Source organism: Oncorhynchus mykiss, chromosome 20, assembly GCF_013265735.2.
Source record: "Oncorhynchus mykiss isolate Arlee chromosome 20, USDA_OmykA_1.1, whole genome shotgun sequence".
NCBI lineage: Eukaryota > Metazoa > Chordata > Actinopteri > Salmoniformes > Salmonidae > Oncorhynchus > Oncorhynchus mykiss.
This window is the reverse complement of record NC_048584.1, coordinates 29,619,617-29,637,547: the sequence shown is the minus strand read 5'-3', so window position 1 is coordinate 29,637,547 and position 17,931 is coordinate 29,619,617. Positions and strand designations below refer to the sequence as shown.

Sequence of the window (17,931 nt, the reverse complement as noted above, 5' to 3'; positions counted from 1 at the left end):
CATCAGGGTACTGGTGTGGTACTGGTTTGAGAGCTAGACATGTAACCAGAGCAGTGTTGTTATTTAGACTGCCAAGTCCTGCTGTGGCAAGCTCATATCAAAGTCCAAATTCGTATGGTAGTGGCATTTCTGAACTGAACTAAAGAAACAGAAAAAAAACATTGCAAACACAAAATCCTTAGCCAACAACAACAACACTATCAGTATTTATTTAGAGTACAGGATGAGCTATTCTATGGGAGGGAGGGAGGGAGGGAGGGAGGTGCACCACAGGAAAGATGGAGAAGGTTGGAGGAGTGAGAGGGACATTTACGAACTCGTGATGATTTAACAGGAATTTCAGGGGCACTGAAACCTCATGGTTAAGGAGTATGTCCTTCCTCATAACCTGTTGTACAGATAAAGGTGGTAAATCAAGGGTAAATCATGCTTGTAGTTCTTTATGAAGCAGAAGAAAGTAGAGAGTTCTATTCACAATTGTTTAACTATAGAAGAGGTAGACTACAGAGGGTGAAAGATACAGCCTCATTTTAATCATGTCCTATTTTTCAAGCTCTATCAGTTTGCGTCAATTCGTTCCTTACACCTTCCCCCTGGCTCTAACCATTCAATGTTTAAAAATATGTAAAGTCTGGATAGATAAAAGCATTTTAGTGGTGGAGCTTCCGCCATTTTGCTTCCACCTTAAAGATCTCAACAAACATTGAAGTGTAACTGCCAAGGGGTAGTGAGTGAAATATTTTGGGACTGATAGGTCTCATGGGTAAAGTAATTCCCACCAAACTACGACTCCACTGAAGCCTTCTGCTGACACTAAAACAACCTAAATAAACCCAGTGAGATTTACTGGGTCTGCCATTTGTCAGAATCCTAACATGAGACGTGGAAGACGGAGGAAGACCAGAGCGAGTGGAGAAGAGAGGGAAAGGAGGGTGAGGGGGTAATAAAGAGGGGAAAGAGAGGGAAGAAAATTAGAGGTCTGCCATTTTTCCGAATCCCTAACATGAATCTGTTCATGACTACAGAAGACCAGAGAAAATGGGAGAGAGAGGGAGGCCAGAGGGAGAAAAGGAGGAAACAACCAGAGAAAGAGTGACAGAGATGGTGAAAAAGAGAGGAAGATCATTAAAAGTGAGATGGATAAAGAAAGACCAGAAAAATGGATAGAGAGAGATAGTGTGGAAGAGAGAGAGAGAGATTATCAAACAGCTGGTAGTCCCCTCTGCCCAAGTCTCCCCACTCTGCCCTAGTCTCCACACTCTGCCCTAGTCTCCACACTCTGCCCAAGTCTCCCCACTCTGCCCTAGTCTCCACACTCTGCCCTAGTCTCCCCACTCTGCCCTAGTCTCCCCACTCTGCCCTAGTCTCCACACTCTGCCCTAGTCTCCACACTCTGCCCTAGTCTCCACACTCTGCCCTAGTCTCCACACTCTGCCCAAGTCTCCACAAGTCTCCCCACTCTGCCCAAGTCTCCCCACTCTGCCCAAGTCTCCCCACTCTGCCCAAGTCTCCCCACTCTGCCCAAGTCTCCCCACTCTGCCCAAGTCTCCCCACTCTGCCCAAGCTTCCACACTTTGTCCTAGTCTCCCCACTCTGCCCTAGTCTCCCCACTCTGCCCTAGTCTCCCCACTCTGCCCTAGTCTCCACACTCTGCCCTAGTCTCCACACTCTGCCCTAGTCTCCACACTCTGCCCAAGTCTCCCCACTCTGCCCAAGTCTCCCCACTCTGCCCAAGTCTCCCCACTCTGCCCAAGTCTCCCCACTCTGCCCAAGTCTCCCCCCTCTGCCCAAGTCTCCCCAAGTCTCCCCACTCTGCCCAAGTCTCCACACTCTGCCCAAGTCTCCCCACTCTGCCCTAGTCTCCACACTCTGCCCAAGTCTCCCCACTCTGCCCAAGTCTCCCCACTCTGCCCTAGTCTCCACACTCTGCCCTAGTCTCCCCACTCTGCCCAAGTCTCCACACTCTGCCCAAGTCTCCACACTCTGCCCAAGTCTCCCCACTCTGCCCAAGTCTCCCCACTCTGCCCAAGTCTCCCCACTCTGCCCAAGTTTCCACACTCTGCCCTAGTCTCCCCACTCTGCCCTAGTCTCCCCACTCTGCCCTAGTCTCCCCACTCTGCCCTAGTCTCCCCACTCTGCCCTAGTCTCCACACTCTGCCCTAGTCTCCACACTCTGCCCAAGTCTCCCCACTCTGCCCAAGTCTCCCCACTCTGCCCAAGTCTCCCCACTCTGCCCAAGTCTCCCCACTCTGCCCAAGTCTCCCCACTCTGCCCAAGTCTCCCCACTCTGCCCAAGTCTCCCCAAGTCTCCCCACTCTGCCCAAGTCTCCCCACTCTGCCCAAGTCTCCCCACTCTGCCCAAGTCTCCCCACTCTGCCCAAGTCTCCCCACTCTGCCCTAGTCTCCCCACTCTGCCCTAGTCTCCCCACTCTGCCCTAGTCTCCCCACTCTGCCCTAGTCTCCCCACTCTGCCCTAGTCTCCCCACTCTGCCCTAGTCTCCACACTCTGCCCTAGTCTCCCCACTCTGCCCTAGTCTCCACACTCTGCCCTAGTCTCCACACTCTGCCCTAGTCTCCACACTCTGCCCTAGTCTCCCCACTCTGCCCAAGTCTCCCCACTCTGCCCAAGTCTCCCCACTCTGCCCAAGTCTCTTATCTCTGCCCTAGTCCTCTCTCTCTCTCTCTCTCTCTCTCTCTCTCTCTCTCTCTCTCTCTCTCTCTCTCTCTTCTCTCTTCTCTCTCTGTGTGTGTGTTGTTCTCAATTCAAAGGGCTTCATTGGCATGAGGAACATATGTTTACATTGCCAAAGCAAATGGAATAGACAAACAGTAAAAATGTTGAATTAACAGTAAACATTACAATCACAAAAGTTTCAAAGGAATAGAGACATTTCAAATGTTATACTATGGCTATGTACAGTGTTGTGGAAATAGTTAAAGTACAAAAGGGAAAATAAATCAACATAAATATGGGTTGTATGTTATGTTTGTTCTTCACTGGTTTTCTTGTGGGGATGGCACACTGTGGTATATCACCCCACCAGCCCACCCCCTTCCCTGAAGACCCAGCACTGTTTGCACAGCAGCATGGAAGGAATACAGGAAATAGCTAGGAAATTCCTCCATCAGTTCCAGTCCTGTTGGGGTCCCCTCCCTCTCTACTGGGATCCCAGTTGCAGCCATACAGGTGGCTGTGGGAGTAGTAGGTTTGGGGGGGATGTGGGCACCACCCTAACCCCCCACCCCATCCTGACCTGTAGCTGGGAAACTGATGAGTAAGGGAGGGAAGAGTGGAAGAAGGAGGGGAGGCTGGATGATAGGTGTGTGGAGTGATGTTTCCTCATCATGGTGTGAGCAAAGGAGGGTAAATCTAATGACTGGTAATAGTTGGTAGGTGCTATGGCAAAAAGAAGAGGAGGAGGATGAGACTTTGTAATGAGAGGGATGTTTTCCTCGTAAGTGTGTGAGCAGAGGAGGGAGAGGTAACCACTGTTAAATATGCAGCAAATCTCTCATCTCTAATCTCCCTGGTAAATAAGCAGCACATTTCTCATCTCTAATCTCCCTGGTAAATAAGCAGCACATTTCTCATCTCTAATCTATCTCCCTGGTAAATAAGCAGCACATTTCTCATCTCTAATCTATCTCCCTGGTAAATAAGCAGCACATTTCTCATCTCTAATCTATCTCCCTGGTAAATAAGCAGCACATTTCTCATCTCTAATCTATCTCCCTGGTAAATAAGCAGCACATTTCTCATCTCTAATCTATCTCCCTGGTAAATAAGCAGCACATTTCTCATCTCTAATCTCCCTGGTAAATAAGCAGCACATTTCTCATCTCTAATCTATCTCCCTGGTAAATAAGCAGCACATTTCTCATCTCTAATCTATCTCCCTGGTAAATAAGCAGCACATTTCTCATCTCTAATCTATCTCCCTGGTAAATAAGCAGCACATTTCTCATCTCTAATCTATCTCCCTGGTAAATAAGCAGCACATTTCTCATCTCTAATCTATCTCCCTGGTAAATAAGCAGCACATTTCTCATCTCTAATCTATCTCCCTGGTAAATAAGCAGCACATTTCTCATCTCTAATCTATCTCCCTGGTAAATAAGCAGCACATTTCTCATCTCTAATCTATCTCCCTGGTAAATAAGCAGCACATTTCTCATCTCTAATCTATCTCCCTGGTAAATAAGCAGCACATTTCTCATCTCTAATCTATCTCACTGGTAAATAAGCAGCAAATCTCTAAACTATATCCCTTGTATGCAGCATATCCAGAAGTTAGTAGTTTAGGTAAAGTCCAGTTGAGGTTAGGAATCGCTGTAGTTCCCTTATGAATACTGTAGTTCACAGGTGTCAAATTCATTCCACGGAGGGCTGAGTGTCTGCGAGTTTTCACTACTCCTTTGTACTTGATTGATGAATTAAGGTGACTAATTAGTAAGGAACTCCCCACACCTGGTTGTATAGGGCTTCATTTAATGGAACAACTAAAAACCTGCAGACACTAGGCCCTCCCTGGAATGAGTTTCACACCTGTGCTGTAGTAGTTCAATTAAGACTTTTGATAGTATTTAGCTTTTTCCAAGCTGACAATTGTGTAGAAATAATAATACAGTATTTTAAAAGATTAAAAAGCTGCAGTAGGATTCAGTGCAAAAGCTTCAGTAGGATTCCGTGCAGGCATAAATGAAGATATTTGTTGTCCATTGATTTACCTCTTCCAGCTCTGCTGAACATTCCAGAAGCACTACTTTGTCTGTTTTTATCAGTGAACTTGTCAAAGTTGAGATGTGTCACAGCCTTCTTACTTTTATCATCCTCCTCCTCCTCCTCCACACACATGTAGTCACACACCTGCACACACATTCAGCGCACACACACACACAATGTGCCCCCCCCCACACACGCACGCACACACACACAATGTTCCCCCCCCCCACACACGCACACACACACACACACACACACACACAATGTGTCCCCCCCCCCCCACACACACACAGAAACAGCAGCCCCTTAGTGAACTCTCACTGTTTGAATTCTTCCTCCTCTCAGAGTCAGAGTGTTTACACACACACACACACACACACAGTGTTTATACTGTCCAGCCGGTGAAGCTCTCTTCTGTTTAGACAAGCTTCCAAACACAGAGGCGGCATCCTAAATGGCACCCTATTCCCTATATAGTGTACTACTTTTAACCAGGACCTATTACCTATATAGTGTACTACTTTTAACCAGGACCTATTCCCTATATAGTGTACTACTTTTAACCAGGACCTATTACCTGCGCTAATTAGAGGTTGTCCTCCCTCTTTTACCGTCCTCTCCTGCAGGGACAAGAGAGTTTGGAGTGTGAATTATTTTAAAAAATCAAATACTGTCGTCAATTCTTTATCATTGAGCGTACGTCATTGTATATTAGCTAAATGTTTACCTGCATTGAAAAAATATGAAATGTTTTTGTAGGAGCTAATATCTAGTCAGTTTATACACTGTACTATACTTTCTCCTCACAGGCACAGCTTTTAATGTCAGTATGTATATACTGTATGGTGAAGTGGATGAATCAGCTCTGTTCATTGTTGTCATTTCCATTGGCTCCTCTCTCAATGCTTTCACCATGGCTCACTCATTCTCTAATACTGTGTCTTTGGTTGTCCCTCTTTCTCTGTCTCTTGCGCTCATGCTCTCTCCACCCTCCTCTCTCTCCCCCTCTCTCTCCCGTTCTTTCTCTCTCTCTCGCTCTTTCTCCATCCCCCATCCCTCTGTCTGTGTTTCTCCTTTCAATAAGTAATTTTTCCTCCGAGGCACAGCTATATAATGTGAAGTGAGTTTTTCACCGTGATGATATTTTGTTTATGCTGCGTTCACCTTGGTTCTCACTCCCTCCGTCCTCCCCCAATTCCTCCCTCCCTGTGTGTTTATCTATTGAAGGAAGAGAAGGGTATTTCCTGTGGTCTTGTTGATTTAGACTTCCTCAAATGCAGCGTGGGATTTCCCTTCATGAGAGCACAGACTAAGGTATAGCTCCTAATTGTCATGGCAAAATGTTTACATCCATGTATCATACAGTTACCATGCTATAGATAGTGTCCTGTTGTCCTTACCCAAGCACAACCTTTTTTTTTAAAGCACAGACTAAGGTATAGCTCCTAATGGTCTTGGCAAAATGTTTACATCCATGTATCATACAGTTACCATGCTATAGATAGTGTCCTGTTGTCCTTACCCAAGCACAACCTTTTTTTTTAAAGCACAGACTAAGGTATAGCTCCTAATGGTCTTGGCAAAATGTTTACCTATTCTAAATATTTTACAGACAATACGTTTTGTAGTTTCTACATCAAAGTCTTCCCATACCAAACATACCATTCAGTGTTTAGTTGTTATCCTTACCCAAGCACAACATTTCCTTTAGCAAGAGCACAGACTAATGTAGCTGTCCTAAACATAATCACGGAACTTTAGCAATGCATTTTTTACAGTCAATACTTGTCTGTTTGTAGTTTAGACATAAACGTCTGTCCATACATACCATGTAGTGTCTAGTTGTTGTAAACACAACCACAACAGGATGGCATACTATACACTTACAGTATCGTCTGCAGTCACTGGGCCATGTCACTCTGCAGAGCCTGAAAAGCAAACTAATGATTTTGACAACTACTTGATATACATCATGTCACTTTACTAAAAGCTTTCCCCAATACTTCTCCTCTTACATTGTCTTTCCTCAGTATCATCTTGCAGTGATCTTCGACACAAGCCGGCTTTCAGGGGAAAATGAGACATTGCAGTTTGTAGTTCATGCAAAAAGGTAAGTTGAGACGCTGTACGTTGAGACGCTGTACGTTGAGACGCTGTACGTTGAGACGCTGTACGTTGAGACGCTGTACATTGAGACGCTGTACGTTGAGACGATGTACGTTGAGACGTTGTACGTTGAGACGTTGTACGTTGAGACGCTGTAAGTTGAGACGTTGTACGTTGAGACGCTGTACGTTGAGACGCTGTACGTTGAGACGTTGTACGTTGAGACGCTGTACGTTGAGACGATGTACGTTGAGACGCTGTACGTTGAGACGCTGTACGTTGAGACGTTGAGACGCTGTACGTTGAGACGCTGTACGTTGAGACGCTGTACATTGAGACGATGTAAGTTGAGTAAAAGGGAAAGTTGTTAGTGTAAGGTAAGCCTAAACCAGGACCATTTGTTGGTAATGAGAAGATGTATACACACGATATAGACTGGTAAAATATTTACATTTCATTTGTACACTTTGCGAATCATGCCTGGTAGTCAGAGTAGAAGTCCTCCCCTAAACATACACACACATAGAGTGCCTTCAGAAAGTAATCACACCCCTTGATTTTTTCACATTTTGTTGTGTTACAGCCTGAATTTAAAATATACTAAATGTGTATATTTTTGTAACTGGCCTACCCAATACCCTTTAATGTCAAAGTGGAATTATGTTTTTAAATTTTTTTGCAAAGTAATTAAAGAAATGTCTTGAGTCAACAAGTATTCAACCCCTTTGTTATGGCATGCCTAAATAAGTTCAGGAGTAAAAAATGTTCTTAACAAGTTACGTAATAAGTTGTATGGACTCACTGTTTGTGCAATAATAGTGTTTAACATACATTAATCGCTGTACCCCACACATACAATTATCTGTAAGGACCCTCAGTCAAGCTGTGCATTTCAAACACATATTCAACCACAGAGACCAGGTTTTCCAACGCCTCGCAAAGAAGGGCACCTTTTGGTAGATGGGTCAAAAGAAAAAACGGACGTTGAATATCCCTTTGAGCATAATTAAGTTATTAATTACAGTTTGGATGGTCACTACAAAGATACAGGCTGCCTTCCTAACTCTGTTCCCAGAGAGGAATAAACTGGCATGATTTCACCATGAGACTGTGATAGAAGAAAACTGAGGATGGATTAACAACAAGTGTAGTTACTCCACAATACTAACCTAATTGACAGAGTGAAAAGAAGGAAGCATGTACAGAATACAAAATATTACAGATGTCTATATTGGTCCGCCAATACTAGTAAAGGCCCAGTGCACTACTTTTGTGAAAAAGTATATATTTCAAAAAAGTAGATTTTCTTTTAAAATTCTGATTATTATTCTATATTTTGATTTTACAGGGGGTGCTGCAGTACCCTCAGAACCCCTGCTTCCCGCGGCTATGGCTACAACTGCTTTCACATAAGACCAGAAGGGGTCTGCTGTCGTATAAGGCTGGGAGGGGTCTGCTGTCACATAAGGCTGGGAGGGGTGGATAACTTCAAGTTGCCAGATTAGTGAAGTTAGCAGAAGAATTTAAGACCTAGCTAACTTTCTCTTTCATGTTGCTGTCAAGAATACAAAGATTTGTACTTGAATCACTATGCTGAAAATTGGCATTGTTAATGTATTAACATCTACTATCATTGACTATATGTTAAATGCCTGTTATTGTTTTCTCATTGTAGTGCCAACCCTGAACATAAACTGTTGGACAACACCTTGGATCTTTCTATCCCACTGGTCCATGAGGTAGACACAACTATCACTGGGTAAGTGGTTCAAAATGCGCAAGAGGACAAAACATAATTACTTTGTCTGCAATGGGAGTGGTCTGCTAACTGTAGACATACTGTAAGCCATTCATTACAGTTAGGCCAAACCATAGAGATGGAAAGATCTTTGTGTCTGTGCTATAACGGCATCTGTGCCAGCATGGGCAGCGCCATTAAGGCTATCTCCTTTTTAAAGTAGTCAATTTGCTTATTTTGTGTTTGAAAAAAGCGTAAAGCTAATATTGGTGATTTTACCGCCATCTGCAGTGCTGGAGTCCTGAACCAAATATTGTAATTCATTTATTGTGGCCACTAGATGGCGGTGATATAGCTTAAAGCCATTTACAAACCATAGCACTCAAGAAGAAGATGGCAATGCCCATGCAAAAATGTGTTATATCAAAGTTGAATCCTCTAACTATCTCTATGGGCCAAACACACTACATTCCCATACTGTCTTGGTGCGTAGACTCTGAATTTATGCTACACATATGCTATCAGATGAAGTCACTAGACAACACCATGGATTATTCAAATATACAGAATCAAGCAGCAGGACTGCATGATAAGATGGTAGGCTAAAATCAAGCTGTTTATTTTAACTGTATCAAGATTAATATAAACGGTCACATTAAGATCAAAGTGGTAGTCAAACTAATGCTCAGTTTCTCTGCTAGTTTGTGTGTCTGCCTGGTCTCTACAGCTCTGTTCTAAGCCTCTTGACAGATTAAAGTCACCAGACTGACAGAGCTGAGTTACATTATCAGACAGCATTATCAGACAGCAGAGCTGTAGCTGAGCTGTTTTCTCTCTGTGGAGGAACTTGGCCATTTGGACATTGCATCTCTCTCTCCATTTTCTCTGATTTATACTATCTTTATGTCTGTCTCTCTCTGTTTCTCTTGTCTCTCTCTCTGTGTGTTTCTCTCTCTGTGTCTGTCCCTCGCTCTCTCTCTCTCTCTGAACGAACTAACTCTCTGATAAAATGCAGCTAGAGATAAAGGGCTTTCAAGCTGAAATGTTTCATTCTCACAACAACAGAACAGCCTTCCTCCCCCGCAGGACACAAAGAAAACATCTGGACAACACACACCAGTCTTTAATCACCCTCTCTTACAGTCAATTTATATATGAAACATACAGACCTACACAAATTTGTTACAAAAAAATGAATCTGTTGGTAATGTGCAATACCAATTACTGTCTGTCTGACTGACTGACTGACTGTTAGTTGAACTGTCTAACTGTCCATCTGCTTGCCTGTCTGCCTTGATGCCTGACATTCTGTCTGTCTCTGTCCGTCCGTCTGTCCACAGTGTGGTGAACCCGACGTCCTTTGAGTATGGGAACTCCATCGATGCCTCTCGCTTCGTCCAGCTGGAGGACATGGAGTGTAACTTCCAGCCACTCAATTTCACCTTTCAGGTACTGGTGACACCCCTCCCGGCACCCCGTTTATTTGATTAATTTCACCTTTATTTAACCAGGTAGGCCAGTTGAGAACAAGTTCTCATTTACAACTGCGACCTGGTCAAGATAAAGCAAAGCAGTGCGACACAAACAACAACACAGAGTTACACATGGAATAAACAAACATACAGTCAATAATACAATAGAGAAAGTCTATATACAGTGTGTGCAAATGAGGTAGGATAAGGAGGGTGAGGCAATAAATAGGCCATAGTGGCGAAATTATTACAGTATGGCAAATTAAACACTGGGGTGATAGATGTGCAGAAGATGAGTGTGTAAGTAGCGGTACTGGGATGCAAAGTAAATAGCAATATGGTGATGAGGTAGATTGGATGGGCTATTTACAGATGGGCTATGTACAAGTGCAGTGATCTGTGAACTGCTCTGACAGCTGTTGCTTAAAGCTAGTGAGGGAGATATGAGTCTCCAGCTTCAGTGATTTTTGCAGTTCGTTCCAGTCATTGGCAGCAGAGAGCTGGAAGAAAATGCGGCCGGAGGAGGAATTGGCTTTGGGGGTGACCAGTGAAATGTACCTGCTGGAGCGCGTGCTGCGGGTGGGTGCTGCTATGGTGATCAGTGAGCTGACATAAGGCGGGGCTTTACCTAGCAACAACTTATAGATGACCTGGAGCCAGTGGGTTTGGCGACAGAAATGAAGCGAGGGCTAGTCAACGAGAGCATACAGGTCGCAGTGGTGGGTAGTATGTGGGGCTTTGGTGACAATAACGGATGGCACTGTGATAGACTGCATCCAATTTTCTGAGTAGAGTGTTGGAGGCTCGGGATCGGTAGGATAGTAAATTTTACTGGAGTATGTTAGGCAGCATGAGTGAAGGATGCTAGATTTAATTTTGGATTGGAGATGCTTAATGTGAGTCTGGAAGGAGAGTTTACAGTCTAACCAGACACCTAGGTATTTGTAGTTGTCCACATATTCTAAGTCAGAACCGTCCAGAGTAGTGATGCTGGACGGGTGGGTAGGTTTGGGCAGCGATCGGTTGAAGGGTATGCATTTAGTTTTGCTTGCATTTAAGAGCAGTTGGAGGCTACGGAAGGAGAGTTGTATGGCATTGAAGCTCGTCTGGAGGTTAGTTAACAGTGTCCGAAGAAGGGCCAGAAGTATACAGAATGGTGTCATCTGCGTACAGGTGGATCAGAGAATCACCAGCAACAAGAGCGACATCATTGATTTATACAGAACCTTGTGGCACCCCCATTGAGACTGCCAGAGTTCTGGACAACAGGCCCTCCGATTTGACACACTGAACTCTGTCAGAGAAGTAGTTGGTGAACCAGGCTAGGCAGTCTTTTGAGAAGCCACGGCTGTTGAGTCTGCCGATAAGAATATGGTGATTGACAGAGTCGAAAGCCTTGGCCAGGTCAATGAAAACAGCTGCACAGTATTGTCTCTTATTGATGGCGGTTATGATATCGTTTAGGACCTTGAGCGTGGCTGAGGTGCACCCGTATACCAGCTCTGAAACCAGATTGCATAGCGGAGAAGGTACGGTGGAATTCGAAATGGCCGGTGATCTGTTTGTTAACTTGGCTTTCGAAGACCTTAGAAAGGCATGGTGGGATAGATATACGGTGCCTTGCGAAAGTATTCGGCCCCCTTGAACTTTGCGACCTTTTGCCACATTTCAGGCTTCAAACATAAAGATATAAAACTGTATTTTTTTGTGAAGAATCAACAACAAGTGGGACACAATCATGAAGTGGAACGACATTTATTGGATATTTCAAACTTTTTTAACAAATCAAAAACTGAAAAATTGGGTGTGCAAAATTATTCAGCCCCTTTACTTTCAGTGCAGCAAACTCTCTCCAGAAGTTCAGTGAGGATCTCTGAATGATCCAATGTTGACCTAAATGACTAATGATGATAAATACAATCTACCTGTGTGTAATCAAGTCTCCGTATAAATGCACCTGCACTGTGATAGTCTCAGAGGTCCGTTAAAAGCGCAGAGAGCATCATGAAGAACAAGGAACACACCAGGCAGGTCCGAGATACTGTTGTGAAGAAGTTTAAAGCCGGATTTGGATACAAAAAGATTTCCCAAGCTTTAAACATCCCATGGAGCACTGTGCAAGCGATAATATTGAAATGGAAGGAGTATCAGACCACTGCAAATCTGCCAAGACCTGGCCGTCCCTCTAAACTTTCAGCTCATACAAGGAGAAGACTGATCAGAGATGCAGCCAAGAGGCCCATGATCACTCTGGATGAACTGCAGAGATCTACAGCTGAGGTGGGAGACTCTGTCCATAGGACAACAATCAGTCGTATATTGCACAAATCTGGCCTTTATGGAAGAGTGGCAAGAAGAAAGCCATTTCTTAAAGATATCCATAAAAAGTGTTGTTTAAAGTTTGCCACAAGCCACCTGGGAGACACAGCAAACATGTGGAAGAAGGTGCTCTGGTCAGATGAAATCAAAATTGAACCTTTTGGCAACAATGCAAAACGTTAAGTTTGGCGTAAAAGCAACACAGCTCATCACACTGAACACACCATCCCCACTGTCAAACATGGTGGTGGCAGCATCATGGTTTGGGCCTGCTTTTCTTCAGCAGGGACAGGGAAGATGGGAAGATGGATGGAGCCAAATACAGGACCATTCTGGAAGAAAACTTGATGGAGTCTGCAAAAGACCTGAGACTGGGACGGAGATTTGTCTTCCAACAAGACAATGATCAAAACATAAAGCAAAATCTACAATGGAATGGTTCAAAAATAAACATATCCAGGTGTTAGAATGGCCAAGTCAAAGTCCAGACCTGAATCCAATCGAGAATCTGTGGAAAGAACTGAAAACTGCTGTTCACAAATGCTCTCCATCCAACCTCACTGAGCTCGAGCTGTTTTGCAAGGAGGAATGGGAAAACATTTCAGTCTCTCGATGTGCAAAACTGATAGAGACATACCCCAAGCGACTTACAGCTGTAATCGCAGCAAAAGGTGGCGCTACAAAGTATTAACTTAAGGGGGCTGAATAATTTTGCACGCCCAATTTTTCAGTTTTTGATTTGTTAAAAAAGTTTGAAATATCCAATAAATGTCGTTCCACTTCATGATTGTGTCCCACTTGTTGTTGATTCTTCACAAAAAAATACAGATTTATATCTTTATGTTTGAAGCCTGAAATGTGGCAAAAGGTCGCAAAGTTCAAGGGGGCCGAATACTTTCGCAAGGCACTGTAGGTCTGTAGCAGTTTGGGTCTAGAGTGTCTCCCCCTTTGAAGAGGGGGATGAACATGGCAGCTTTCCAATCTTTGGGGATCTCAGATGATACAAAAGAGAGGTTGAAACAAGCTAGTAATAGGGGTTGCAACAATTTCAGAGAGGGTCCAGATTGTCTAGCCCTGCTGATTTGTAGGGGTCCAGATTTTGCAGCTCTTTCAGAACATCAGCTATCTGGATTTGGGTGAAGGAGAAATGGGGAGGCTTGGGCAAGTTGCAGTGAGGGGTGCAGGGCTGTTGACCGGGGTCGGGGCAGCCAGGTGGAAAGCATGGTCAGTAGAAAAATGCTCATTGAAATTCTCCATTTTTGCGGATTTATCGGTGGTGACAGTGTTTCTTAGCCTCAGTGCAGTGGGCAGCTGTGAGGAGGTGCTCTTATTCTCCATGGACTTTACAGTGTCACAAAACTTTTTGGAGTTAGTGCTACAGGATGCAAATGTCTGTTTGAAAAAGCTAGCCTTTGCTTTCCTAACTGCCTGTGTATATTGGTTCCTAACGTCCCTGAAAAGTTGCATATCGTGGGGGCTATTCGATGCTAATGCAGTACGCCATAGGACGTTTTTGTGCTGGTCAAGGGCAGTCAGGTCTGGAGTGAACCAAGGGCTATGTCTGTTCCTTGTTCAAATTTTTTGGAATGGAGCATGCTTATTTAAGATGGTGAGGAAAGCACTTTTAAAGAATAAACAGGCATCCTCAACTGACGGAATGAGGTCAATATCCTTCCAGGATACCCGGGCCAGGTCGAATAGAAAGGCCTGCTCGCAGAAGTGTTTTAGGGAGCATTTGACAGTGATGAGGGGTGGTCGCTTGACCGCGGACCCATTACGGATGCAGGCAATGAGGCAGTGATCGCTGAGATCCTGGTTGAAGACAGCAGAGGTGTATTTGAAGGGCAGGTTGGTTAGGATGATATCTATGAGGGTGCCCGTGTTTATGGATTTGGGGTTGTACCTGGTGGGTTCATTAATAATTTGTGTGAGATTGAGAGCATCAAGCTTAGATTGTAGGATGGCCGGGGTGTTAAGCATGTCCCAGTTTAGGTCACCTAACAGAACGAACTCTGAAGATAGATGGGGGGGGGGAGGGGCAATCAATTCGCAATATTTTGTCCAGGGCACAGCTGGGGGCAACGGCAACGGTAAGAGACTTGTTTCTGGAGAGGTGGATTTTTAAAAGTAGAAGCTCAAATTGTTTGGGCACAGACCTGGATAGTATTAGAGAACTTTGCAGGCTATCCCTGCAGTAGATTGCAACCCCGCCCCCTTTGGCAGTTCTATCTTGTCGGAAAATGTTATAGTTAGGGATGGAACTTTCAGGGTTTTTGGTGGTCTTCCTAAGCCAGAGTGTGCTAGGGCAGTGAATAAAACAAACTTAGGGAGGAGGCTTCTAATGTTAACATGCATGAAACCAAGACTTTTACGGTTACAGAAGTCAACAAATGAGAGCGCCTGGGGAATGGGAGTGGAGCTAGGCACCGCCCCCACCATCTCTCTCTAACCTCAATTCTCTACCTCTCTAACCCCCGACTTTCTATTTCTCTCTACCCTCCAAAATATTTCTCTCCCTAATATTTCCCTCTTTCTCATCTTCTTCCAGGTGATCAACAATGGCCCCAGCCGGCTCCCTGGCTCCATAGTGGACATCAGGATCCCCAACCGGCTGGCTGGCAATGGGGCCGACATGTTCCTCATCATGGACTCACAGGTCTGTCTGTCTGTGTGTCTGTCTGTGTCTGTCTGTGTTTGTCTGTCTGTCTGTCTGTCTGTCTGTCTGTCTGTCTGTCTGTCTGTCTGTATGTCTGTCTGTCTGTCTGTCTGTCTGTCTGTCTATCTAGCTGGCAAAAGGGCAGATGTGTACCTCAGTCTGGCCTACCTGTCTGCCAACAACAGTCTTTTTACCTGTCTGTCCAAATGGTCGACCGGTATCTACATTATTTACCAATCCATCCATCCAAAAGCAGTCTATGAATCAGACTCATGTATAAGGTCCTTGTTACATCAGCAGACTCTACAAAGTGCTTTACACCGAAGGCGTCCGCATGCTTCCCAGCCAAAACAGTTTGTGCATATATTATGGCCCTATTGGGGCGGTTTTACTGCGGCAGCTCAGGTAATGGAATTATGTGCACGAGCACAAATCACCACATCCGTCATTTTAGTCCTGTCCGAATCTGCCATGTCACTCATTTTTACAGGAAGGTTGTTATCCCAGCCCTAAAAACCTACTGTTTTTCAGAAAACTCCCAGGTCCTCTGATAATACTTATCCTGTGCGAATCATCATTCCTGTATTTTAAGGGATATTACAGAGTTTAACAGGTGGAGCACCCAGTTTGGGTGAGAACATGGGAACAAATCGACACTTAAACAAAGTGCTATGCTTTGGCCTACAGATGAATGATCTGTTTTGTCACATATCAACTTTCCTAGTGCCATACTTCTCTTTTAAATAATGAAGTGGACGATATTGTGCTAATGAATTGATAAATTGCAAAATACGTCAGGTAATTAAATGTCTGCGTAGGTTGAAGGAAGTGAATTGATATGCATTATTATTTTGACTGAAAGTCATCAGGTCAATATCAGCATATTCCTAGACATTTGAAATATCTTCTCGCCTGGAGAGCCTCCAGGCTTCCTGCAAATAGGGCTCATGACGGTATTTTGTGACGTTTTTGTTTGTTTTGAACTTCGGTAAGTTTTTTGGAGGGGCTGTTCGGGCTCACATCATTCTTTCTCGAGGCAAGCCAAGGTCAGTAGCCGAAGTCTACGCCCCTTCGACGGTGATTGGTCAGCAGTAGGGATTCTTCAATAAAGTATTTTTTTGTCATTAAACGAGAGATGACTCGTTTTTATGCACAATTTGTTATTGAGAAATACTGCACTAAACATCTTAGTTAGAAGTAAAATTGCGTGACTGAGATCTCCTCGGCAAAAACATCGAAATGAATGACAGATTTCTTGAGTTTAATTCTAACAATTTTGAGGAAGTGTATATTGGCTATGGCATCTCAAAGTGGACAAATAGTGCTATTGGCGCTTTTTTTCTAATTGTTCAAGCGAAGGTCTTTTAAGGGACTATGCGAGCACATTCGTTCGGTTTGCCTAGCCAAGTTCAGCTAGGCGCCAGCCGAACTGAAGCATGCTAATGCTTAACCGAGCCTGGACTTCAAAGGGCAAGCAAAAGGCTAGTGAAAAACTTCCTAGAAGGAAGATATCTAGACAAGAACCAGGCTCAGAGGGGAGACCCATAACATTATTTCGCTGTCTATATGTCCAACAGCAGTCTCCCCACACTATTTACCCATTCGCCCAAACATCAGTACCTCTGGCGTTATTTATTGGTTTATCGACCTACAGGCCATCCACATCCTTTGTTGCCTTTATCCTACAGAATGAAGTCTATCACTCTTGTTTGCCTTCATGGCCGAGTGCTCTGGATCCACAGTAGCAAACACTTTAATACAAGCTGCTAGTTTATCTGTCTCGGGTCATGGAACACAGGACCTGTTAGAACAGTGCGAGGCACCTTTTGAGCCCCCCAAAAAATCTATAAAGGGGAAAGAAATGTTGATACAGCTACTATAGCTAGCCTGGCTGGGCGACCATTTTGTTTCAGAACCGCAGTTTCTCATTTAGGCTGAGAAACTCCATACCCTCAGTGGGTGCTGTGTTATCATAACCCCTGCATATAGGTAGATCAGGGGAGAGCTCAACCTGTTAATTGTGTTGACTGTGTGAATGGGAGGACTGGAGCAGAGACTGCAGACCGTATCCCACCCTGCGTCACCACATCTGGAATCACTTGGAAGGATCAGATAGCTTGCATGGAACTAACGGGGAGATGGCGGGGGAAACGGGGGGTAATGGGACACCTGCAGATCATTCTACTATTCTATAACATCCCCAACGTAGATTTGGAGTCCCAGCGATCAGAAACTGGGGCCCTGGTCAAACGTAGTGCACTACATAGGGAATAGGGTGCCATTTTGGATACACCCTTTGTCTGTTAATTAACACTGTCTGAATATGTAGTCTCTCTGTCCTATATGGATAAGGATTTTACAGTGAGATGTTCTCCTTATACTGTATTTCAGCGTGACAGACATCTATTAACAGACAAAATAAACATGCAAGAAAAACGAGCAAAAAAACTTGGCGCGTTGCAGTTAGTTTGATTTCCAGTCATGATCTTACATTCACCCTAACGTATTGATTTCAGTGTAAAAAAAACAACAAGTTAACCCTTTATTTAGGAGCTCGGTTTAAGATTATACTTACCTGATATTTGATTGGTATTAACTAAGAATCTGGTAGCAATGGATACAAAATAAATAAACATAATTGGTTAATTAGTCCAACACCTGTCTGGCACCAAATGGTGGGCTACACACTGATGCCAGAATGTTTTTTTTTTTTCATGTACAATAATGATGCAGTCGTAAAACAAAACCAGCTTTTGAGAGTCAACAATGTCTTTATTGATATAATGTATCACAGCAAAATGAGCTGTGGTCCTTACTCTAGGGAAACTAAACATACCATCAATCTATTCAGAATTCCATACCATTAAATTCTCTTCCAGCAGGGAGTCTCTCTCCTCTCTCTCTTTTTCTCTCTTTC

General features: G+C 44.1%; 1 protein-coding gene across 1 annotated transcript in view; it reads left to right on the top strand.

The window, feature by feature from the left end:
• itga9 (integrin, alpha 9) overlaps positions 1–17,931 on the top strand; it is a 139,623-nt gene that overhangs the window by 108,781 nt on the left and 12,911 nt on the right. Inside the window, exons 19-23 of the mRNA XM_036956146.1 lie at positions 5,951–6,037; positions 6,754–6,833; positions 8,505–8,588; positions 9,908–10,016; positions 14,907–15,014. Of these exons, the coding sequence (XP_036812041.1) occupies positions 5,951–6,037; positions 6,754–6,833; positions 8,505–8,588; positions 9,908–10,016; positions 14,907–15,014 (468 nt within the window). The remainder of the gene's footprint in view (positions 1–5,950; positions 6,038–6,753; positions 6,834–8,504; positions 8,589–9,907; positions 10,017–14,906; positions 15,015–17,931) is intronic.